The 25,327-nt window shown below is 42.6% G+C and overlaps 1 protein-coding gene across 1 annotated transcript in view; it reads left to right on the forward strand.

Moving 5' to 3' along the window:
• The window catches only part of zgc:163022 (putative ferric-chelate reductase 1), an 87,634-nt gene extending 63,300 nt beyond the window's left edge, over nucleotides 1–24,334 (forward strand). Inside the window, exon 16 of the mRNA XM_068036364.1 lies at nucleotides 23,366–24,334. Coding sequence (XP_067892465.1) covers nucleotides 23,366–23,455 — 90 coding nt within the window. The 3' untranslated portion in view covers nucleotides 23,456–24,334. The remainder of the gene's footprint in view (nucleotides 1–23,365) is intronic.
• Nucleotides 24,335–25,327: the final 993 nt, after the last annotated feature.

The following is a 25,327-nucleotide window of genomic DNA, read 5'->3' on the forward strand; positions in this document are numbered from 1 at the left end:
TAATGATTGAAAGCAACATCTTGACATAGGAAATTGTTTTTTATGTGCATTGAACCATAGCTTATCTGAAATGTGAGCAATCAGCACATTAATATTGATATCAGGGAACAAGGAGAAAATTAAATCTAGCAGTTCAAGGTTCCTTAATCCAACATCAACCATGTTGGAAGGATCATTGAAACCATGAGCAGAGGAATGTGGGGTTTTTCCAGCTCATTTTATTTTTTTGGTCATTCTTTCCACTGCTCCTGTCCTTAATGTGTTGGCTTCCTGCTAGAGGATAGCCCCATGGTGCCAGTCAACCTCTGGTAGCTTGCCCAATTCATTGTTCTTTGTGTCCCTTTGGTGCTTACGAAGCTGAGGGACATTAAAAAGAACAAAGAACTTGCATTAATGTAGTGCTTCTTATCTCGCCAGGATGTCCCAAAAGTCTTTTACAGGCAATGATTACTTTTGAAGTACAATCACTGTCAAATGTTGATGTTCAGAGAGACTCGGACAAGGAACATAAAAAGTTCACATGCAGGTATACAAAGCAATTAGCAAGGCAAATAGCAAGTTGGCCTTTCATGCAAGGGGACTGGTGTACAAGAAGAAGGAAGTTTTGCTACAATTGTGTAGGGCTTTAGTGTGAGCACACCTGGAGTACTGTGTGCAGTTTTGGTCTCCATATCTCAGGAAGGATATACTTGCCTTGGTGGCAGTACAGCAATCGGTCACTAGATTGGTTTCTGGCATGAGAAGGTCATCCTATGATGACAGGCTGAGTAAATTGGGTCTTTACTGTCTGGACTTTAGAAGAATGAGAGATGATCTCATTGAATCATACAAGATGGAGAAGGGACTTGACAGGGGAGAAACCAAGTGGTTGCTTCCCTGGATGAGGTACCTAGGACACAGGGGCACAGTGTCAGGAGATGGGGTCGATTATTGAGGAATGAGATGAGGAGAAAGGTCTTCACTGAGAGTGTTGTGAATCTTTGGAATTCTCTACCCCAGAGAATTGCAGATGCTCTGTTGTTGAGTATATTCAAGGCTGAAATAGAATGATTCTTGATATATCAAGAAATCAAAGGATGTGGAGAGTAGGAGAGAAGGTTGGTTGAAGCAGAAGATCAGCCTTGATCATATTGGATGGCAGAGCAGGCTCAAAGGTCCAGATAGTCAGCTCCTGCACCTATATTTCATGTTCTTCTGATCAGTAATGATTGAAAGCAACATATTGGGCTCAAAGGTCCAGATAGTCAGCTGCTGCTCCTATTTTTCATTTTCCTATGATCAGTAATGATTGAAAGCAACATCTTGATATAGGAAATTGTCTTTTATGTGCATTGAACCGTAGCTTATCTGAAATGTGAGCAATCAGCACATTAATATTGATATAGGGGAACAAGGAGAAAATTAAATCTAGCAGTTCAAGGTTCCTTAATCCAACATCAACCATGTTGGAAGGATCATTGAAACCATGAGCAGAGGAATGTGGGGTTTTTCCAGCTCATTTTTTTATTTTGGTCATTCTTTCCACTGCTCCTGTCCTTAATGTGTTGGCTTCCTGCTAGAGGATAGCCCCATGGTGCCAGTCAACCTCTGGTAGCTTGCCCAATTCATTGTTCTTTGTGTCCCTTTGGTGCTTACGAAGCTGAGGGACATTAAAAAGATCAAAGAACCTGCATTAATGTAGTGTTTCTCATCTCCCAGGATGTCCCAAAAGTCTTTTACAGGCAATGATTTCTTTTGAAGTGCAATCACTATCAAATGTTGATGTTCAGATAAACTTGGTTGGACTCGTACAAGGAAGACAAAAAGTTAGCATGCAGGTACACAAAGCAATTAGCAAGGCAAATAGCATGTTGGCCTTTCATGCAAGGGGACTGGTGTACAAGAAGAAGGAAGTCTTGCTACAATTGTGTATGGCTTTAGTGTGAGCACACCTGGAGTACTGTGTGCAGTTTTAGCCTCCATATCTCAGGAAGGATATACTTGCCTTGGTGGCAGTACAGCAAAGGGTCACTAGATTGGTTTCTGGGATGAGAAGGTTGTCCTATGATGACAGGCTGAGTAACTTGGGTCGATATTTGCTGGACTTTAGAAGAATGAGAGTTGATCTCATTGAATCATACAAGATGGAGAAGGGACTTGACAGGGGAGAAACTAAGTGGTTGCTTCCCTGGATGAGGTACCTAGAACACAGGGGCACAGTCTCAGGAGATGGGGTCGATTATTGAGGAATGAGATGAGGAGAAAGGTCTTCACTGAGAGTGTTGTGAATCTTTGGAATTCTCTACCCCAGAGAATTGCAGATGCTCTGTTGTTGAGTATATTCAAGGCTGAAATAGAATGATTCTTGATCTATCAAGAAATCAAAGGATGTGGAGAATAGGAGAGAAGGTTAGTTGAAGCAGAAGATCAGCCTTGATCAAATTGGATGGCAGAGCAGGCTCAAAGGTCCAGATAGTCAGCTCCTGCTTTTTTTTCATGTTCTTCTGATCAGTAATGATTGAAAGCAACATATTGGGCTCAAAGGTCCAGATAGTCAGCTGCTGCTCCTATTTTTCATTTTCCTATGATCAGTAATGATTGAAAGCAACATCTTGATATAGGAAATTGTCTTTTATGTGCATTGAACCATAGCTTATCTGAAATGTGAGCAATCAGCACATTAATATTGATATAGGGGAACAAGGAGAAAATTAAATCGAGCAGTTCAAGGTTCCTTAATCCAACATCAACCATGTTGGAAGGATCATTGAAACCATGAGCAGAGGAATGTGGGGTTTTTCCAGCTCATTTTTTTTTTTGGTCATTCCTTCCACTGCTCCTGTCCTTAATGTGTTGGCTTCCTGCTAGAGGATAGCCCCATGGTGCCAGTCAACCTCTGGTAGCTTGCCCAATTCATTGTTCTTTGTGTCCCTTTGGTGCTTACGAAGCTGAGGGACATTAAAAAGAACAAAGAACTTGCATTAATGTAGTGTTTCTCATCTCCCAGGATGTCCCAAAAGTCTTTCACAGGCAATGATTACTTTTGAAGTGCAGTCACTGTCAAATGTTGATGTTCAGAGAGACTCGTATAAGGAACATAAAAAGTTCACATGCAGGTACACAAAGCAATTAGGAAGGCAAATAGCATGTTGGCTTTTCATGCAAGGGGACTGGAGTACAAGAAGAAGGAAGTCTTGCTACAATTGTGTAGGCCTTTGGTGTGAGCACACCTGGAGTACTGTGTACAGTTTTGGTCTCCATATCTAAGGAAGGATATACTTGCCTTGGTGGCAGTACAGCGAAGGGTCACAAGATTGGCTTCTGGGATGAGAAGGTCGTCCTATGATGTGAAGCTGAGTAAATTGTGTCTATACTCTCTGGAAATTGGTAGAATGGCAGGTGATCTCATTGAAATATATGAGATGGAGAAGGGGATTGACAGGGAAGAAACCGAGTGGTTTCTCTGGATGGGGAATCTACACAGGGGCACAGTCTTAGGAGAAGAAGTTGATTATTTAGACATGAGATGAGGAGAAAGGTCTTCACTGAGAGTGTTGCGTATCTTTGGAATTCTCTACCCCAGAGAGTTGTAGATGCTCTGTTGTTGTGTATATTCAAGGCTGAGATAGAATGATTCTTGATCTATCAAGAAATCAAAGAATATGGGAGTAGAAGAGAAGGTTAGTTGCGGCCAAAGATCAGGCTTGATCATATTGAATGGTGGAGCAGGCAATACGGTCCGGATAGACAGAGTCTGCGCTTATTTTTCATTTTCCTATGATCAGTAATGATTGAAAGCTACAACTTGGCATAGGAAATTGTCATTAATGTGCATTGAGCCATAAATTACATTAAATGTGAGGAATCAGCACATTAATATTGATATAGGGGAACAAAGGGCAAATTAAATCTAGCAGTTCAAGGTTCCTTAATCCAACAGCAACCATGTTGGAAGGATCATTAGAACCATTAGCAGAGGAATGTGGGGTTTTTCCAGCTCAATTTTTTTTGTCATTCTTTCCACTGCTCCTGTCCTTAATGTGTTGGCTTCCAGCTAGAGGATAGTCCCATGGGTGCCAGTCAACCTCTGATAGCTTGCCCAATTCATTGTTCTCTGTGTCCCTTTTTGCTTCCAGAGCTGAGGGACATTAAAAAGAACAAAGAACTTGCATTAATGTAGTGCTTCTCATTTCCCCAGGATGTCCCAAAAGTCTTTTACAGGCAATGATTTCTTTTGAAGTGCAATCACTATCAAATGTTGATGTTCAGAGAAACTTGGTTGGACTCGTACAAGGAACATAAAAAGTTAGCATGCAGGTACACAAAGCAATTAGCAAGGCAAATAGCATGTTGGCCTTTCATGCAAGGGGACTGGTGTACAAGAAGAAGGAAGTCTTGCTACAATTGTGTAGGGCTTTCGTGTGAGCACACCTGGAGTACTGTGTGCAGTTTTAGCCTCCATATCTCAGGAAGGATATACTTGCCTTGGTGGCAGTACAGCAAAGGGTCACTAGATTGGTTTCTGGGATGAGAAGGTCGTCCTATGATGACAGGCTGAGTAAATTGGGTCTTTACTGTCTGGACTTTAGAAGAATGAGAGATGATCTCATTGAATCATACAAGATGGAGAAGGGATTTGACAGGGGAGAAACCAAGTGGTTGCTTCCCTGGATGAGGTACCTAGATCACAGGGGCACAGTCTCAGGAGATGGGGTCGATTATTGAGGAATGAGATGAGGAGAAAGGTCTTCACTGAGAGTGTTGTGAATCTTTGGAATTCTCTACCCCAGAGAATTGCAGATGCTCTGTTGTTGAGTATATTCAAGGCTGAAATAGAATGATTCTTGATCTATCAAGAAATCAAAGGATGTGGAGAATAGGAGAGAAGGTTAGTTGAAGCAGAAGATCAGCCTTGATCAAATTGGATGGCATTGCATGCTCAAAGGTCCAGATAGTCAGCTGCTGCTCCTATTTTTCATTTTCCTATGATCAGTAATGATTGAAAGCAACATCTTGATATAGGAAATTGTCTTTTATGTGCATTGAACCATAGCTTATCTGAAATGTGAGCAATCAGCACATTAATATTGATATAGGGGAACAAGGAGAAAATTAAATCGAGCAGTTCAAGGTTCCTTAATCCAACATCAACCATGTTGGAAGGATCATTGAAACCATGAGCAGAGGAATGTGGGGTTTTTCCAGCTCATTTTTTTTTTTGGTCATTCCTTCCACTGCTCCTGTCCTTAATGTGTTGGCTTCCTGCTAGAGGATAGCCCCATGGTGCCAGTCAACCTCTGGTAGCTTGCCCAATTCATTGTTCTTTGTGTCCCTTTGGTGCTTACGAAGCTGAGGGACATTAAAAAGAACAAAGAACTTGCATTAATGTAGTGTTTCTCATCTCCCAGGATGTCCCAAAAGTCTTTCACAGGCAATGATTACTTTTGAAGTGCAGTCACTGTCAAATGTTGATGTTCAGAGAGACTCGTATAAGGAACATAAAAAGTTCACATGCAGGTACACAAAGCAATTAGGAAGGCAAATAGCATGTTGGCTTTTCATGCAAGGGGACTGGAGTACAAGAAGAAGGAAGTCTTGCTACAATTGTGTAGGCCTTTGGTGTGAGCACACCTGGAGTACTGTGTACAGTTTTGGTCTCCATATCTAAGGAAGGATATACTTGCCTTGGTGGCAGTACAGCGAAGGGTCACAAGATTGGCTTCTGGGATGAGAAGGTCGTCCTATGATGTGAAGCTGAGTAAATTGTGTCTATACTCTCTGGAAATTGGTAGAATGGCAGGTGATCTCATTGAAATATATGAGATGGAGAAGGGGATTGACAGGGAAGAAACCGAGTGGTTTCTCTGGATGGGGAATCTACACAGGGGCACAGTCTTAGGAGAAGAAGTTGATTATTTAGACATGAGATGAGGAGAAAGGTCTTCACTGAGAGTGTTGCGTATCTTTGGAATTCTCTACCCCAGAGAGTTGTAGATGCTCTGTTGTTGTGTATATTCAAGGCTGAGATAGAATGATTCTTGATCTATCAAGAAATCAAAGAATATGGGAGTAGAAGAGAAGGTTAGTTGCGGCCAAAGATCAGGCTTGATCATATTGAATGGTGGAGCAGGCAATACGGTCCGGATAGACAGAGTCTGCGCTTATTTTTCATTTTCCTATGATCAGTAATGATTGAAAGCTACAACTTGGCATAGGAAATTGTCATTAATGTGCATTGAGCCATAAATTACATTAAATGTGAGGAATCAGCACATTAATATTGATATAGGGGAACAAAGGGCAAATTAAATCTAGCAGTTCAAGGTTCCTTAATCCAACAGCAACCATGTTGGAAGGATCATTAGAACCATTAGCAGAGGAATGTGGGGTTTTTCCAGCTCAATTTTTTTTGTCATTCTTTCCACTGCTCCTGTCCTTAATGTGTTGGCTTCCAGCTAGAGGATAGTCCCATGGGTGCCAGTCAACCTCTGATAGCTTGCCCAATTCATTGTTCTCTGTGTCCCTTTTTGCTTCCAGAGCTGAGGGACATTAAAAAGAACAAAGAACTTGCATTAATGTAGTGCTTCTCATTTCCCCAGGATGTCCCAAAAGTCTTTTACAGGCAATGATTTCTTTTGAAGTGCAATCACTATCAAATGTTGATGTTCAGAGAAACTTGGTTGGACTCGTACAAGGAACATAAAAAGTTAGCATGCAGGTACACAAAGCAATTAGCAAGGCAAATAGCATGTTGGCCTTTCATGCAAGGGGACTGGTGTACAAGAAGAAGGAAGTCTTGCTACAATTGTGTAGGGCTTTCGTGTGAGCACACCTGGAGTACTGTGTGCAGTTTTAGCCTCCATATCTCAGGAAGGATATACTTGCCTTGGTGGCAGTACAGCAAAGGGTCACTAGATTGGTTTCTGGGATGAGAAGGTCGTCCTATGATGACAGGCTGAGTAAATTGGGTCTTTACTGTCTGGACTTTAGAAGAATGAGAGATGATCTCATTGAATCATACAAGATGGAGAAGGGATTTGACAGGGGAGAAACCAAGTGGTTGCTTCCCTGGATGAGGTACCTAGATCACAGGGGCACAGTCTCAGGAGATGGGGTCGATTATTGAGGAATGAGATGAGGAGAAAGGTCTTCACTGAGAGTGTTGTGAATCTTTGGAATTCTCTACCCCAGAGAATTGCAGATGCTCTGTTGTTGAGTATATTCAAGGCTGAAATAGAATGATTCTTGATCTATCAAGAAATCAAAGGATGTGGAGAATAGGAGAGAAGGTTAGTTGAAGCAGAAGATCAGCCTTGATCAAATTGGATGGCATTGCATGCTCAAAGGTCCAGATAGTCAGCTGCTGCTCCTATTTTTCATTTCCCTATGATCAGTAATGATTGAAAGCAACATCTTGATATAGGAAATTGTCTTTTATGTGCATTGAACCATAGCTTATCTGAAATGTGAGCAATCAGCACATTAATATTGATATAGGGGAACAAGGAGAAAATTAAATCGAGCAGTTCAAGGTTCCTTAATCCAACATCAACCATGTTGGAAGGATCATTGAAACCATGAGCAGAGGAATGTGGGGTTTTTCCAGCTCATTTTTTTTTTTGGTCATTCCTTCCACTGCTCCTGTCCTTAATGTGTTGGCTTCCTGCTAGAGGATAGCCCCATGGTGCCAGTCAACCTCTGGTAGCTTGCCCAATTCATTGTTCTTTGTGTCCCTTTGGTGCTTACGAAGCTGAGGGACATTAAAAAGAACAAAGAACTTGCATTAATGTAGTGTTTCTCATCTCCCAGGATGTCCCAAAAGTCTTTCACGGGCAATGATTACTTTTGAAGTGCAGTCACTGTCAAATGTTGATGTTCAGAGAGACTCGTATAAGGAACATAAAAAGTTCACATGCAGGTACACAAAGCAATTAGGAAGGCAAATAGCATGTTGGCTTTTCATGCAAGGGGACTGGAGTACAAGAAGAAGGAAGTCTTGCTACAATTGTGTAGGCCTTTGGTGTGAGCACACCTGGAGTACTGTGTACAGTTTTGGTCTCCATATCTAAGGAAGGATATACTTGCCTTGGTGGCAGTACAGCGAAGGGTCACAAGATTGGCTTCTGGGATGAGAAGGTCGTCCTATGATGTGAAGCTGAGTAAATTGTGTCTATACTCTCTGGAAATTGGTAGAATGGCAGGTGATCTCATTGAAATATATGAGATGGAGAAGGGGATTGACAGGGAAGAAACCGAGTGGTTTCTCTGGATGGGGAATCTACACAGGGGCACAGTCTTAGGAGAAGAAGTTGATTATTTAGACATGAGATGAGGAGAAAGGTCTTCACTGAGAGTGTTGCGTATCTTTGGAATTCTCTACCCCAGAGAGTTGTAGATGCTCTGTTGTTGTGTATATTCAAGGCTGAGATAGAATGATTCTTGATCTATCAAGAAATCAAAGAATATGGGAGTAGAAGAGAAGGTTAGTTGCGGCCAAAGATCAGGCTTGATCATATTGAATGGTGGAGCAGGCAATACGGTCCGGATAGACAGAGTCTGCGCTTATTTTTCATTTTCCTATGATCAGTAATGATTGAAAGCTACAACTTGGCATAGGAAATTGTCATTAATGTGCATTGAGCCATAAATTACATTAAATGTGAGGAATCAGCACATTAATATTGATATAGGGGAACAAAGGGCAAATTAAATCTAGCAGTTCAAGGTTCCTTAATCCAACAGCAACCATGTTGGAAGGATCATTAGAACCATTAGCAGAGGAATGTGGGGTTTTTCCAGCTCAATTTTTTTTGTCATTCTTTCCACTGCTCCTGTCCTTAATGTGTTGGCTTCCAGCTAGAGGATAGTCCCATGGGTGCCAGTCAACCTCTGATAGCTTGCCCAATTCATTGTTCTCTGTGTCCCTTTTTGCTTCCAGAGCTGAGGGACATTAAAAAGAACAAAGAACTTGCATTAATGTAGTGCTTCTCATTTCCCCAGGATGTCCCAAAAGTCTTTTACAGGCAATGATTTCTTTTGAAGTGCAATCACTATCAAATGTTGATGTTCAGAGAAACTTGGTTGGACTCGTACAAGGAACATAAAAAGTTAGCATGCAGGTACACAAAGCAATTAGCAAGGCAAATAGCATGTTGGCCTTTCATGCAAGGGGACTGGTGTACAAGAAGAAGGAAGTCTTGCTACAATTGTGTAGGGCTTTCGTGTGAGCACACCTGGAGTACTGTGTGCAGTTTTAGCCTCCATATCTCAGGAAGGATATACTTGCCTTGGTGGCAGTACAGCAAAGGGTCACTAGATTGGTTTCTGGGATGAGAAGGTCGTCCTATGATGACAGGCTGAGTAAATTGGGTCTTTACTGTCTGGACTTTAGAAGAATGAGAGATGATCTCATTGAATCATACAAGATGGAGAAGGGATTTGACAGGGGAGAAACCAAGTGGTTGCTTCCCTGGATGAGGTACCTAGATCACAGGGGCACAGTCTCAGGAGATGGGGTCGATTATTGAGGAATGAGATGAGGAGAAAGGTCTTCACTGAGAGTGTTGTGAATCTTTGGAATTCTCTACCCCAGAGAATTGCAGATGCTCTGTTGTTGAGTATATTCAAGGCTGAAATAGAATGATTCTTGATCTATCAAGAAATCAAAGGATGTGGAGAATAGGAGAGAAGGTTAGTTGAAGCAGAAGATCAGCCTTGATCAAATTGGATGGCAGAGCAGGCTCAAAGGTCCAGATAGTCAGCTCCTGCTTTTTTTTCATGTTCTTCTGATCAGTAATGATTGAAAGCAACATATTGGGCTCAAAGGTCCAGATAGTCAGCTGCCGATCCTATTTTTCATTTTCCTATGATCAGTAATGATTGAAAGCAACATCTTGATATAGGAAATTGTCTTTTATGTGCATTGAACCATAGCTTATCTGAAATGTGAGCAATCAGCACATTAATATTGATATAGGGGAACAAGGAGAAAATTAAATCGAGCAGTTCAAGGTTCCTTAATCCAACATCAACCATGTTGGAAGGATCATTGAAACCATGAGCAGAGGAATGTGGGGTTTTTCCAGCTCATTTTTTTATTTTGGTCATTCCTTCCACTGCTCCTGTCCTTAATGTGTTGGCTTCCTGCTAGAGGATTGCCCCATGGTGCCAGTCAACCTCTGGTAGCTTGCCCAATTCATTGTTCTTTGTGTCCCTTTGGTGCTTACGAAGCTGAGGGACATTAAAAAGAACAAAGAACTTGCATTAATGTAGTGTTTCTCATCTCCCAGGATGTCCCAAAAGTCTTTCACAGGCAATGATTACTTTTGATTTGCAATCACTGTCAAATGTTGATGTTCAGAGAGACTCGTATAAGGAACATAAAAAGTTCACATGCAGGTACACAAAGCAATTAGGAAGGCAAATAGCATGTTGGCTTTTCATGCAAGGGGACTGGAGTACAAGAAGAAGGAAGTCTTGCTACCATTGTGTAGGCCTTTGGTGTGAGCACACCTGGAGTACTGTGTACAGTTTTGGTCTCCATATCTAAGGAAGGATATACTTGCCTTGGTGGCAGTACAGCGAAGGGTCACGAGATTGGCTTCTGGGATGAGAAGGTTGTTCTATGATGTGAAGTTGAGTAAATTGTGTCTATACTCTCTGGAAATTGGTAGAATGGCAGGTGATCTCATTGAAACATATGAGATGGAGAAGGGGCTTGACAGGGAAGAAACCGAGTGGTTGTTTCTCTGGATGGGGAATCTAGAACACAGGGGCACAGTCTTAGGAGAAGAGGTTGATTATTTAGACATGAGATGAGGAGAAAGGTCTTCACTGAGAGTGTTGCGAATCTTTGGAATTCTCTACCCCAGAGAGTTGTAGATGATCTGCTGTTGTGTATATTCAAGGCTTAGATAGAATGATTCTGGATCTATCAAGAAATCAAAGAATATGGGAGTAGAAGAGAAGGTTAGTTGAGTCCAAAGATCATGCTTGTTCATATTGAATGGTGGAGCAGGCGCAACGGTCCGGATAGACAGAGTCTGTGCTTATTTTTCATTTTCCTATGATCAGTAATGATTGAAAGCAACAACTTGGCATAGGAAATTGTCATTAATGTGCATTGAGTCATAAATTACATTAAATGTGAGGAATCAGCACATTAATATTGATATAGGGGAACAAAGGGCAAATTAAATCTAGCAGTTCAAGGTTCCTTGATCCAACATCAACCATGTTGGAAGGATCATTGAAACCATGAGCAGAGGAATGTGGGGTTTTTCCAGCTCATTTTTTGTTGTTGTCATTCCTTCCACTGCTCCTGTCCTTAATGTGTTGGCTTCCTGCTAGAGGATAGCCCCATGGTGCCAGTCAACCCCTGGTAGCTTGCCCAATTCATTGTTCTTTGTGTCCCTTTGGTGCTTACGAAGCTGAGGGACATTAAAAAGATCAAAGAACTTGCATTAATGTAGTGCTTCTCATCTCCCAGGATGCCCCAAAAGTCTTTTACAGGCAATGATTACTTTTGAAGTGCAATCACTGTCAAATGTTGATGTTCAGAGAGACTCGGATAAGGAACATAAAAAGTTCACATGCAGGTACATAAAGCAATTAGGAAGACAAACGTTCGTTTTTCATGCAAGGGGACTGGAGTACAAGAAAAAGGAAGTCTTACTACAATTGTGTAGGGCTTTAGTGTGAGCACACCTGGAGTACTGTGTACAGTTTTGGTCTCTATATCTAAGGAAGGATATACGTTCCTTGGTGGCAGTACAGCAAAGGGTCACTGGATTGGTTTCTGGGATGAGAAGGTCGTAATTTGGGTCGATATTTGCTGGAGTTTAGAAGAATGAGAGTTGATCTCATTGAATCATACAAGATGGAGAAGGGATTTGACAGGGGAGAAACCAAATGGTTGTTTCCCTGGATGAGGTACCTAGAACACAGGGGCACAGTCTCAGGAAGTGGGGTCGATTATTCAGCAATGAGCTGAGGAGAAAGGTCTACACTGAGAGTGTTGTGAATCTTTGGAATTCTCTTCCACAGAGAGTTGCAGATGCTCTGTTGTTGAGTATATTCAAGGCTGAAATAGAATGATTCTTGATATATCAAGAAATCAAAGGATGTGGAGAGTAGGAGAGAAGGTTAGTTGAAGCAGAAGATCAGCCTTGGTCGTATTGGATGGCAGAGCAGGCTCAAAGGTCCAGATAGTCAGCTCCTGCTCTTATTTTTCATGTTCTTCTGATCAGTAATAATTGAAAGCAACATATTGGGCTCAAAGGTCCAGATAGTCAGCTGCTGCTCCTATTTTTCATTTTCCTATGATCAGTAATGATTGAAAGCAACATCTTGACATAGGAAATTGTTTTTTATGTGCATTGAACCATAGCTTATCTGAAATGTGAGCAATCAGCACATTAATATTGAAATCGGGGAACAAGGAGAAAATTAAATCTAGCAGTTCAAGGTTCCTTAATCCAACATCAACCATGTTGGAAGGATCATTGAAACCATGAGCAGAGGAATGTGGGGTTTTTCCAGCTCATTTTTTTGTTGTCATTCCTTCCACTGCTCCTGTCCTTAATGTGTTGGCTTCCTGCTAGAGGATAGCCCCATGGTGCCAGTCAACCTCTGGTAGCTTGCCCAATTCATTGTTCTTTGTGTCCCTTTGGTGCTTACGAAGCTGAGGGACATTAAAAAGAACAAAGAAACTGCATTAATGTAGTGTTTCTCATCTCCCAGGATGTCCCAAAAGTCTTTCACAGGCAATGATTACTTTTGAAGTGCAATCACTGTCAAATGTTGATGTTCAGAGAGACTTGTATAAGGAACACAAAAAGTTCACATGCAGGTACACAAAGCAATTAGGAAGGCAAATAGCATGTTGGCCTTTCATGCAAGGGGACTGGTGTACAAGAACAAGGAAGTCTTGCTCCAATTATGTAGGGCTTTGGTGTGAGCACACTTGGTGTACATTGTGCAGTTTTGGTCTCCATATCTCAGGAAGGGTATACTTGCCTTGGTGGCAGTACAGCGAAGCATCTCTAGATTAGTTTCTGGGATGAGAGGCTGATTACATTGGGTCTATAATCTCTGGACTTTAGAAGAATGAGAGATGATCTCATTGAAACGTACAAGATGGAGAAATGGCTTGACAGGGGAGAAACCGAGTGGTTGTTTCCCTGGATGAGGTACCTAGAACACAGGGGCACAGTCTCAGGAGATGGGTCAATTATTTAGGAATGAGATGAGGAGAAAGGTCTTCACTGAGAGTGTTGTGTGAATCTTTGGAATTCTCTACCCCAGAGAGTTGCAGATGCTCTGTTATTGAGCATAATCAAGGCTGAAATGGAATGATTCTTGATCTATCAAGAAATCAAAGGATATGGAGGGTAGGAGAGAAGGTTAGTTGAGGCCGAAGATCAGCCTTGATCATATTGAATGGCATTGCATGCTCAAAGGTCCAGATAGTCAGCTGCTGCTCCTATTTTTCATTTTCCTATGATCAGTAATGATTGAAAGCAACATCTTGACATAGGAAATTGTCTTTTATGTGCATTGAACCATAGTTTATCTGAAAGGTGAGCAATCAGCACATTAATATTGATATAGGGGAACAAATGGCAAATTAAACCTAGCAGTTCAAGGTTCCTTAATCCAACATCAACCATGTTGGAAGGATCATTAGAACCATGAGCAGAGGAATGTAGGGTTTTTCCAGCTCAATTTTTTTGTCATTCCTTCCACTGCTCCTGTCCTTAATTTGTTGGCTTCCTGCTAGGGGATAGACCCATGGCTGCCAGTCAACCTCTGGTAGCTTGCCCAATTCATTTTTCTTTGTGTCCCTTTTGTGCTCAGCAGGTCTGGCAACATCTGTGGAGAGAGAAGCTGAATTCATGTTTGAGGTCTGTGACCTTTTGTCAGCGCTGGCAAAGGTTAGACATGTAATATGTTTCAAGCAAGTGAAGTGGGGTGGGGGGGGGGGGGTGGTTGTGTGACTGGGAACAAAAGGGAAGGTGTCTCATAGGGCAGAGGACAGGAGAGATTAAGTGACAAGGTGTCATGTGACAAAGGCGAAGGGACTGCTAATAGTTGTGGTGAAAGACAAAGCATTAATCCAGAGAGAGAGAGAGTGCTAATAGCAGAATAATGATCAGCTGTGTCCAAAAGCACAAACATGGCAAACCAATTTTTAGGTAGGCACATGGTTAAAAAAAAATAATAAAAAAGACCAGTTTTTCTCTAAAATTGATGAACTTGATGTTGAGTCCGAAAGACGGTAGAGTGCCTAATCAGAAGATGAGTTGTTCTTCGAGCTTTCGTTGGTGTTCACTGGAACACAACAGCAAGCCAAGGACTAAAATGTGGACATGAGAGCAGGGTGGTGAATTGAAATGGTAAGCAACCGGAGGCTTGGGGTGATGCTTGCGAACTGAGTGGAGATGTTCCGCAAAGTCGTCACCCAATCTAAGAGATTGTTTCTCCTGGCTGTGGAATCTAGAACATGGGAGCAGAGCTTCAGGAGAAGGGATCAATTATTTAGGTCTGAAATAAGGCGAAATTTCTTCACTCAGAAGGTTGTGAATCTTAGGAATTTGCTACCCCAGAGGGTTGTGGATGCTCCATCGTTGAGTATGTTGAAGGCTGAAATAGACAGATATTTGATCGCTCAGGAAATCAAGGAATATAGGGAGCAGGCGGGAAAGTGGAATTGAGGCAAAAGATCAACCATGATCACACTGAATGGCGGAGCAGGCTGAAAGGAACATATGGTTTACACCTCCTATTTTTCATGTTCTTATGATCAGTAATGATTGAAAGCAACAACATGGTATAGAGAATTGTCTCTTATCTGCACTGAAACATAACTTATCTTAAGTGTGGGAGTTCCAACATATTTATTTTAATTTAGAGTAGCAAAGGGCAAATTAAATCTAACGGTCAAGGTTCCTTACTAGAACATCAACCACATCAGCTGATGAACTGGGGCTTTTCCTTCGCAATTTTTTGCTCGTCACTTCCACTGTTCCTCTCCTTTAGGTGTTGGCTTCCTACTGGAGGATAGTCCCATGGGTACCAGTCATCCTCTGGTAGCTTGCCCAATTCATTGTTCTTTGGGTACCTTTTGTGCTTATGAAGCTCAGGGACATTAGAAAAAACAAAGAACTTGCATTAATGTAGTGTTTCTCATCTCCACTGAATGTCCCAAAAGCATTTCACAGACAATGATTACTTTTGAAGTGCAATCACTGTAATTATGCAAACAAATGCGACAGGATTTTGAATGACTTAGATGAAGAGACTGAGTGTAATGTATCCAAGTTTGCTGATGACGTAAAGCTAGGTGGGAGTATAAACTGTGAGGAGGACACAAAGAAATATAGATAGATTAAATGAGTGGACAACAAGGTGGCTGGTGGAGTATAATGTCTGGAAGTGTGAGGTTAGTACGAATAGAAAAGTAGAGCATTTTTTTAAAAACGTGTGAAACTTAGAGAGACTTAGGTGTACTCTTACAAGGAACAGAAAAAGTTAGCCTGCAGGTACACAAAGCAATTAGGAAGGCAAATAGCATGTTGGCCTTTCATGCGAGGGGACTGGTGTACAAGAATAAGGAAGTCAAGGAAAAATTGGATAGGGGTCTGGTGAAACAACACCTCAAGTACTGTGTGCAGTTTTGGTCTCCATATCTAAGGAAGGGATATAGTTGCCTTAGTGGCAGTACAGCAAAGGTTCACGACATTGCTTCCTGGGATGAGAAGGTTGTCCTCTGATTTGAGGCTGAATAAATTGGGTTTATAATCTCTGGAGTTTAGAAGAATGAAAGGTGAAAGCTAACGTGCAGGTACAGCAAGCAATTAGAAGTGTTACGAAAGTGCCTCTCTGTTTTGGAAAATATACTTTTTGAGGATTCATTTTTGAAAGATTGAAGAAATGTTAACTTTGGCATTTTCAAAGGGGGTCATGTAAAGGCCACTTGACTTTGCAAAACAGTCCCTGGAAATGTTTTTTAAACAAAGTGATTCCTGACAACGCAGCGGCCTGCTGACATCATCAGAGAGCGCCAAGCTGCGCACGTGCACAGCTACATCTTGCCAGGACTAAGTGGTGCATGCGTGGGATGATGTCATCGCGCAGCCCTAACGTCATCGCGTATCCACACATGCTCCATCTTCGTGCATGCGCGATAAAGCGTCATCGGGTATCCAGCCCCCCCACTTGGCTGGAGGAAGCGGCAGAATGGGAGACTTTGAGGCCGGAGCTCAATCCCTGTCACTCACTCCCGCCCCACTAGCCACTCTCCCCCCTCGGCATCTCGCTCCATGCCTTGACGTTTCCTCCTCTCAGCCACTTGCTCCAGACCTCGCTGCTCCGCCCCTCACTCCTCTGGTCAATTGGTCACCACTTCACGCCACCCAGCTCTCCGGCCGCTCGCTCCCCGCTTATCTGCCCCCCCCCCCCCATCCAGCCCGCACCGCTTTCCTCCTCTCGGCCGCACGCTCCTACGTCACCCCTTGCGGCTCGCCTTGCTTCTTCGAGTGGTGCGTGGAGACTGATCAAACTTAGGAATGAGTGGCCGAGAGGAGGGAAGCGGTGCGGCCTGGAGCTAGTGGCTGGAGGCGGGGGGCGATGCAGGGAGCAGGTGGCTGGAGAGTAGGGTGGTGCGAGCGGGGAACAATTGGCCAGGGAAGTGGGGGGGAGCAGCGAGGTCTGGAGCAAGCAGCGGTGGTGGGGGGGTGGGGGGGGGGGGTGCGGTGGTGAGGGGGTGAAGCAGCCGGTAGGGAGGAGGGGGAGAAAGCAAGTTGCCGAGTGGGGAGAGCGGCCAGTGGGGCGGGAGCTAGTAGCTGCTTTCGGGTGAAATCAATCCTGGTCAGTCATATAAACGAATCACGATAACGAATTGGCGGCACATTTTATACTCTGCCCGATTTTCCATGGAGGTGACAATTCACTATCTTCCAATGGAAATTCAATTATAAAATTCCTTTTGTATTTAATAGGATTACTGGAATATTAAATGGATCTGAGGATTGCAGTTAGTATCTTATAACTACATAGCAGCCTATTACTGGGCTTCCATCCAACTTAATGTAAGGTTAGTTTGCCTAGTGGTTGCGTTGTCAGCAAACGCAGCCGTTTTTAAAAGGGGCACTGAGAGGTTTTGTGAGGAAAACAAGCCCTTCCGGGAAACCACCTGACTTCCAGCAACAACAACAATCCTTTCCGGGAAACCACCTGACTTCCAGCTCATTAAACAACAGGCAACTTTGGACACCTGGAGAAATTGTTTGCAAAGAAGCGACAGGTCAAGATTGATGGAGGTCAAAAGGTTGACCTCCTGTTGTCAGTTTCGGTTTTGAATTGTTTTGAATTGCAGTTGAACTGCATAAAAAGGAAGAGAACTTCCAAGGAGAGAAGAAAATTCCCAAGGAAGAAGACCACAACCCAGCTCAGCTGTCCAGCACCTCTCTAAAAGACCCTGAGAAGTCCATTGTGTCAATTCATTTCATCTCCTGTCTTTGAAGAAAAGCCTGCTAAATTAATTCTCACTGCCATCTGAAAAGAACTGTTCTAAAAGATCCCAGTGGCCCATCTACGTGTACTGGGAGGCCAGACTGTTTTCCAGTTTTGGAACACAAAATATCTCATCTGCTGTTTATTCAAGAATGAGGAAGTATTCAGCCCAAGTTTTCTTTGTCTGTAATAGAGCTCTAAAAACAAAAATCCCTTTATTTTTCTGGTTAACCAGTGTACGTGTGTGTGTGAGTGTGAGGGGCTAAGGTAAACAGAGATCTTTAATATTTCAATCTGTGTGTTTATGCTTTACTTCATTACTGGTTAAGACTTGTTTTATAATAAACTGATAATTTTGTTGTTTATTAAAGAAATCTGGTTGGTGTGTTTTATTCTGGGATAAAAATAGAGTCTATGATTGACAGTATCAGTAAGTGGGAAAAAATTTAAATATATGTTGTGACCTGTGGAGAAGTGGAACTAGAATAAACAGTGCACTCCTCCCGCCTTTATCGTAACAGAAGACAAATTGTATGTTGGCCTTCATTACAAGAGAATTTGAGTATAGGAGTAAAAATGTCTTACTGCAATTATATAGAGCCTTGGTGTGACCGCACCTGGAGTATAGTGTGCAATTTTGGTCTCTTTACCTAAGGAAAGATATACTTGCCATAGGGGGAGTGCAGCAAAGGTTCACCAAATTAATTCCTGTGATGGAGGGTTCGTCCTATAAGGAAAGATGAAATAGACTGGGCCTTTTTTCTCTGGAGTTTAGAAGAATGAGAGGTGATCTCATTTAAACATACAAAATTCTTCTAGGGCTCTACATGGTTGATGCAGGAAGAATGTTTCCCCTGGCTGGGGAGTCCAGAACCAGGGGAAAAAGTGTTGGAATAAGGAGAAGGGCATTTAGGACTAAGATGAGGAGAAATTTCTTCACTCAGAGGGTTGTGAACCTCAGGAAGTCGCCACCCAATAGAGATGTGGATGCTCCGTCATTGAGTACAGTCAAGGCTGAGATAGAATGTTTCTTGATCTCAGGGAATCAAGGGGATATGAAGAGAATGTGGGAAAGTCAGTTGAGGCAGAAGATCAACCTTTATCGCATTGAATGGCAGAGAAATCTCAAAGTTTCATATGGTCTGCACCTGCTCCTATTTCTCATGTTCTTATGATCAGTAATGATTGAAAGCAACATCATGGTAGAGGAAATTTTCTTTTATGTGTATTGAACCATAAGTTATCTTAAGTGTGAGCATGCCAGCACATTTATTTTGATGTAGGGGAACAAATGGCAAATTAATTCTAGCAGTTCAAGATTCCTTACTGCAACATTTTGGATGGATTATTGGAATCATTAACAGATGTGGGGCTTTTCCTTTTTAATTCTTTTCTCTTCACTTCTGCTGTTCCTCTCCTTAAGGTTTTGGCTTCTTACTAGTCCTCTAGGTGCCAGTCATCCCTTGGCAGCTTGCCTTATTCATTGTTCTTTGAGTACCTTTTGTGCTTACGAAGCTGAGGGACATTAGAAAGAACAAAGAACGTGTATTAATGTGGGATATCCCAAAAGTATTTCACAGACAATAATTACTTTTGAAGTGCAGTGACTTCCATCACACCAGCAAAAGCAACAGGATTTTTAATGACACAGATGAAAGTGACTGAGCGTAATGTCTCCAAGTTTGCTGATGATACAAATCTAGGTGGGAATGTAAACTCTGAGGACACAAAGAGATACAGATAGGTTAAATGAGTGGCCAACAAGGTGGCAGATGGTGTATAGTGTGGGGAAGTGTGACATTATTCACTTTGATAGTAGGAATAGAAAAGCAGAACATTTTTTAAAAGGCGTGAAACTTTTAAATGATGATGTTCAGAGGGATAAAAGCAAAATACTGCGGATGCTGGAAATCTGAAACAAAAACAAGAAATGCTGGAATCACTCAGCAGGTCTGGCAGCATCTGTGGGAAGAGAAGCAGAGTTAACGTTTCGGGTCAGTGACCCTTCTTCGGAACTGACAAATATTAGAAAAGTCACAGATTATAAGCAAGTGAGGTGGGGGTGGGGCAAGAGATAACAAAGGAGAAGGTGCAGATTGGACCAGGCCACATAGCTGACCAAAAGGTCACGGAGCAAAGGCAAACAATATGTTAATGGTGTGTTGAAAGACAAAGCATTAGTACAGATTAGGTGTAAATACACTGAATATTGAACAGCAGCAAGTGCAAACCTGAAAAAAAACCTGAAAAAATCCTGATGTTCAGAGGGAATTAGGTGCACTCATATAAGGAACAGAAAAAGTTAGCACGTAGATTAGAGGTGTGCAAAGGAAACCCGACCCAAGTCCAAATGCTGGACCCAGAAGCCCGACCTGACCCGACCCGAACCCGACACATGCCATCAGATCCCGTCGGGATCAGGTCGGGTAGCAGGCCTTTATCCATGTACTGATGTAAAGGCCTGCCACCTGGCTCGATCCCAACGGGACTCGACGACATGTGTCGGGTTTGGGTCGGGTGGGCTCAGACTTCCGGGTCCGGAATTAGGGCTTGTGTCGGGTTTCCGTTGCACACCTCTAACATAGATGCACGAAGCAATTAGGAAGGCAAATAGCATGTTGTCCTTTCTTGCCAGAGACTGGAGTATAAGAACAGGGACAATAAAGTCTTCAATGACAAAATTTTATAGGGGTTTGGTGAGAAGACACCTGGAGTGCTGTGCTCAGTTTTGGTCTCCATATCTAAGGAAGGAGATACATGCTTTTGTGGCAGTGCAGCGAACGTACATTAGATTGGTTCCTGGTATGAGAATGTTATCCGATGATGAGAGGCTGAGAAAATTGGATCTATACTCTTTGGAGTTTAGAAGAATCAGAAGTGATCTCATTGAAGCATACAAGATGCAGAAGGGGCTTGACAAGGGAGAGGTTGTTTCCCTGGCTGGGGAATTTAGAATAGTCTTAGGAGAAAGGAATTTAGAACAGTCTTAGGAGAAAGGGTTGATTATTTAGGAACGACATGAGGACAGTTTTCTTCACTCAGAGTATTGTGAATCTTTGGAATTCTCTAGCCCAGAGAGTTGCAGATGCTCTGTCCTTGAGTATATTAAAGGCTGAGATAGAACAATTATTGATCTCTCGAGATATCAAAGGATATGGGGAGCAGGTATGAAGGTTTGTTGATGCAGAAGATCAGACTTGATGGTATGGCATGGCAGAGTAGGCTCAAAGGTCCAGATAGTCTGCTCCTGCTCCTATTTTTCATGTTCTTATGAACAGTAATGTTTGAAGGAAACACCTTGGTATCTTAAGTGTGTGAGCAATCAGCATATTAATACTGATATAGGGGAACAAAGGGCAAATTAAATCTAGCAGTGCAAAGTTCCTTAATCCAATATTAACCATGTTGGAAGCAGAGGAATGTGGCTCTTTTCCAGCTCAATTTTTTTTTGCCATTCCTTCCACTGCTCCTCTCCTAACGTTGTTGGCTTCTTACTAGATAGGCGCATGGGTGCCAGTTATCCTCTGGTAGCTTGCCCAATTCATTAGTTCTTTGTGTCCCTTTTGTGCTTATGAAGCTGAGGGATATAGAAAGAACAAAGAACTTGCATTAATGTAGTGCTTCTCAACTTCACAGGCAAAGATTACTTTTAAAGTGCAATCACTGTCAAATGTTGATGTTCAGAGAGAGTTGCACTCGTACAAGGAACACAAATAGTTAACATGCAGGTACACAATTAGGAAGGTAAATGGCATGTTGGTCTTTCTTGCAAGGGGACTGGAGTACAAGAACAAGGAAGTCTTGCTACAATTCTATAGGGCTTTGTTGAGACCGCACCTGGACTACTGTGTGCAGTTTTGGTTTCCATATCTAAGGAAGGATATACTTGCCTTAGAGGCTGTAGCATCAAGGGCCACTAGACTGGTTTCTGGGATGAGAAGGTTGTTCTATGATGCGAAGATGAGTAAATTCTGCCTGTAATGTCTGGAGTTTAGTACAATGAGAGGTAATCTCATTGAAACCCATAAGATGCTGAAGGGGCTTGACAGAGTGGACACTGAGAGGTTGTTTCTCCTGTTTGGGGAATCTAGAACATGGGAGTAGAGCTGCAGGAGAACGGGTTGATCATTTAGGACTGAGATGAGGAGAAAGTTCTTCTTTCAGAAGGTTGTGAATCTTTGGAATTCTTTACCCCAGAGTGTTGTGGATGCTCCTTCATTGAATATGTTGAAGGCTGAGATAGACAACGTATGTCAGCCAAGAGCGACGTCTCAATTCATTCCATCTTATCTGCCTCCGGAGAATACTTGGCATCAGGTGGCAGGACCGTATCTCCAACACAGAAGTCCTCGAGGCGGCCAACATCCCCAGCTTATACACACTACTGAGTCAGCGGCGCTTGAGATGGCTTGGCCATGTGAGCTGCATGGAAGATGGCAGGATCCCCAAAGACACGTTGTACAGCAAGCTCGCCACTGGTATCAGACCCACCGGCCATCCATGTCTCCGCTTTAAAGATATCTGCAAATGCGACATGAAGTCCTGTGACATTGATCACAAGTCGTGGGAGTCAGTTGCCAGCGTTCACCAGAGCTGGCGGGCAGCCATAAAGGCGGGGCTAAAGTGTGGCGAGTCGAAGAGACTTAGCAGTTGGCAGGAAAAAAGACAAAAGTGCAAGGGGAGAGCCAACTGTGTAATAGCCCCGACAAACAAATTTTTCTGCAGCACCTGTGGAAGAGCCTGTCACTCGAGAATTGGCCTTTATAGCCACTCCAGGCACTGCTTCACAAGCCACTAACCACCTCCAGGCGCTTACCCATTGTCTCTCGAGATAAGGAGGCCAAAGAGAGAGAGAGATAGACAGATTTTTGATCTCTCAGGGAATCAGTGAATATGGGGGGCAGGCAGGAAAGTGGAGTTGAGGCAGAAGATCAACCATGGTCACACTGAATAGCGGAGCAGGGATCCGTTCCGTATTTTACGGGTCCCCAGGCTTTAATTGCTCTAAGGCGTGACTTCTATCCGCTTGAGATAGGAAGTCCCGCTTAATAGAGCTGCTGGCCAATCAAAGGACCGGCAACTCTTAGTCCCAGCAGCGTCGCTGGGAGCGGTGGTCACTGCTGGGACCACAGCCCAGCATGAAGACAGGATGCCTGGGAGCCGGGAAATAAGGTAAGTTTTGGTTGCCTTGCCGGGAGTAATCAGTCAGGCTCCGTCGAGGCAAGGGTGGTTGTTTGCGGGGATGGGGGGCGTGTTGGGTCTTGGGGGTGGTTGGGGAAGTGGGGGCCTGCTTTTCCCAGGCAGCTTTTCCCAGCTCCAGGACGCCTGCTTGCCATGCGTAAAATCTGCATGGAGGTGGGCGAAGGCCTTTAAGTGGCCATTAAATGGTCACTTAAGGGCCTTGATTGGCCTGGAGCGGGCAGGCCATCTTGCAGCTAGACAGTGAAGTATTAGCAGGATATTTGACCATGTGGCAGCATCACACAGGAACCAAATCGTGCCTGTATTGTTCACACATGCACAGTTTTTGAGAGAGGTGATCAGGAGTGAGAACCTTAGTCAGTTTTCTCCTCTCTAACACTGAATATCACTTGATAGCAACCCCTACTAGTGCCTCAGCTAATTCCACAATGACTGAGGTTTGAACCTGGGGCTTTCCTGGCTGTATGACCACATCGTTCAGCACCTTAACCAGCTGAGGAATTGGGAGAATTGATGTAAGATTAATGTGACAGTTATTGAGCCATAGCTTTTTCTGGGAATCCACCAACTTGTTGCTCTAAAAAATGGGTTAACTAGCTGCATGTGATTCAGAGGCAGACAAGAATTGCTGCTGGTTTGATTTAGTGATAATTTTGCCATTTTTTTACAGGTGCAGCCCAACTTGCTCATATTGATTTTGTACCTGTGTGGAAACTTGGCATTTCTGATTGCTCTCCTCGTGGGGATTGGACTGTCTTAAAATGCCATTTGCAAGACAGACTGTCATGATATGCATCAATCATCATCAGCTCAACATCACCATATCACAACAAACCTTAAGTCTGATCTGTGTCCCACAGTACATCTCTCAACACAAAGAAATCTAAGCTACATACAGAAGCAGATCCTTATTTGCACAAGGAATACCATTTGATTGTAGAAAGATAATTATTCTGCCAAAAGCACACCAATTAGCTGAGGAATTGTGTGCAGTGGAGCTTCTAAAGTCCAAGGAAACATTTTTTAAATCATTAAGTGTGGCCGCCATTGCATAAATTCCCCCATATGCTATTATATTTTTCACTTACATCAAAATCCATTATGAAGAATTAGAAGTAACTGTTATGCTGCTTTTATTTTCACTTTCTGGTTTCATATTTTCCTACAAATAGTGTGTTGATAACTTCATTGGGAGAAAATGGTGGATGAGTTACTGAGACTGCAAGATGAAATTGTAAAACCAGCAAAGAAATCCTGTGTATCTATTGGGGTTAATGTAACCCCTTCACACCAGCTACTCCTCCAGGTCGACATCTCTAGTGAAGTCATCACAGTTCCACATTTACAGCAGATGAAAGGATTTTAAAGTAATTTTGACTCAGTAAATATTTCAATTTTTATAAGAGCGTGATTCCATTTTTTCTCTCTCTCTTTATATTGGCAATTTTTTCCACCTTCTCCTGAATCGTTATCGTTATTGGTTATCGTTCCATGGAATGGTCAAATACCAATGATACTGAGGCAGTGCTGTGCATTACAATGCTTGATTTCCACTGTCTCTTATTTTAAGAAAAATATCTGATGGTGAACTTATAGTTCTTAATTTATCAAAATGATTCTTTGTCATTCTTCCTTTAATCCATACTATTTGTGTATATAATGTATTTTAAATCAAAGCTTTGATTAAAGCAGATTATTTTCTCAAGCATCATGACTCCGTGTGATTTTTCATTTATACACCTCTTCCTTTGTTCTAATACAAAGAACAAAAAATCCCTGAAATGACATATTTCCATAGTTGTCCTTGTGTACAGAGGACATTTTGAAACATTTTCCAAGGTGGAGAAAGGACCGTGGGTGCCAAGTAGGAGGGTAAAAGGGTAAGAAAAATAGGATGTGAGCAAACAGTATAATACAAGAGGAGGGTTTTCAGGAGATTTTTGCAAATGGAGTGTGCAATGGAAAGCTGGAGTGGTTCGGGGAAGGGTGCTCCAGGGAAAAAAGGAGGAACCAATGGTGGAATTGAGGGAGTGTGGCACAAGGAGTTTGAAATAAACATGCTTGAGAAATTCTGGGTAGATTTGGAAGATGCATTAGCTGAACATAATGAACCCGACCATATTAATTTACAAAACAAAGTCACACAATTGATTAAAGCTTATGTTTCTTATAGATAGTCTGTTGCCCTTTATTGCAAGGGAGTTGGAGTAGAAGAGGAAGGAAGCCTTGCTGTGATTGTGTAGAGCATTGTTGAGACCACACCTGGAGTACTGTGCACAATTTTAGTCTCCATGTCTAAGGAAGGATACACTTGCCTTGGAGGGGATGCAACAAACATTCACTAGATTGATTCCTCGGATGAGAGGGTTGTCTTATGGGAAGAGATTGAGTAAATTGGGCCTATATGCTCTCGGGTTTAGAAGAATGAGAGGCGATCTCATTGAAACATATAAAATTCTGAAGGGGGCTTGACAGGGCCAATACTGAGAGGCTGTTTCCCCTGACTGGAGAGTCCAGAACTAGCAGGCATAGTCCCAGGATAAGGGGACAGCCATTTTGGACTGTAATTATGATTAATTTGTTCACTCGGGATTGTGAATCTCTAACCCAGAGGACTGTGGATGCTTCATTG

This window comes from Heterodontus francisci, chromosome 8 (assembly GCF_036365525.1).
Source record: "Heterodontus francisci isolate sHetFra1 chromosome 8, sHetFra1.hap1, whole genome shotgun sequence".
NCBI classification, from domain to species: domain Eukaryota; kingdom Metazoa; phylum Chordata; class Chondrichthyes; order Heterodontiformes; family Heterodontidae; genus Heterodontus; species Heterodontus francisci.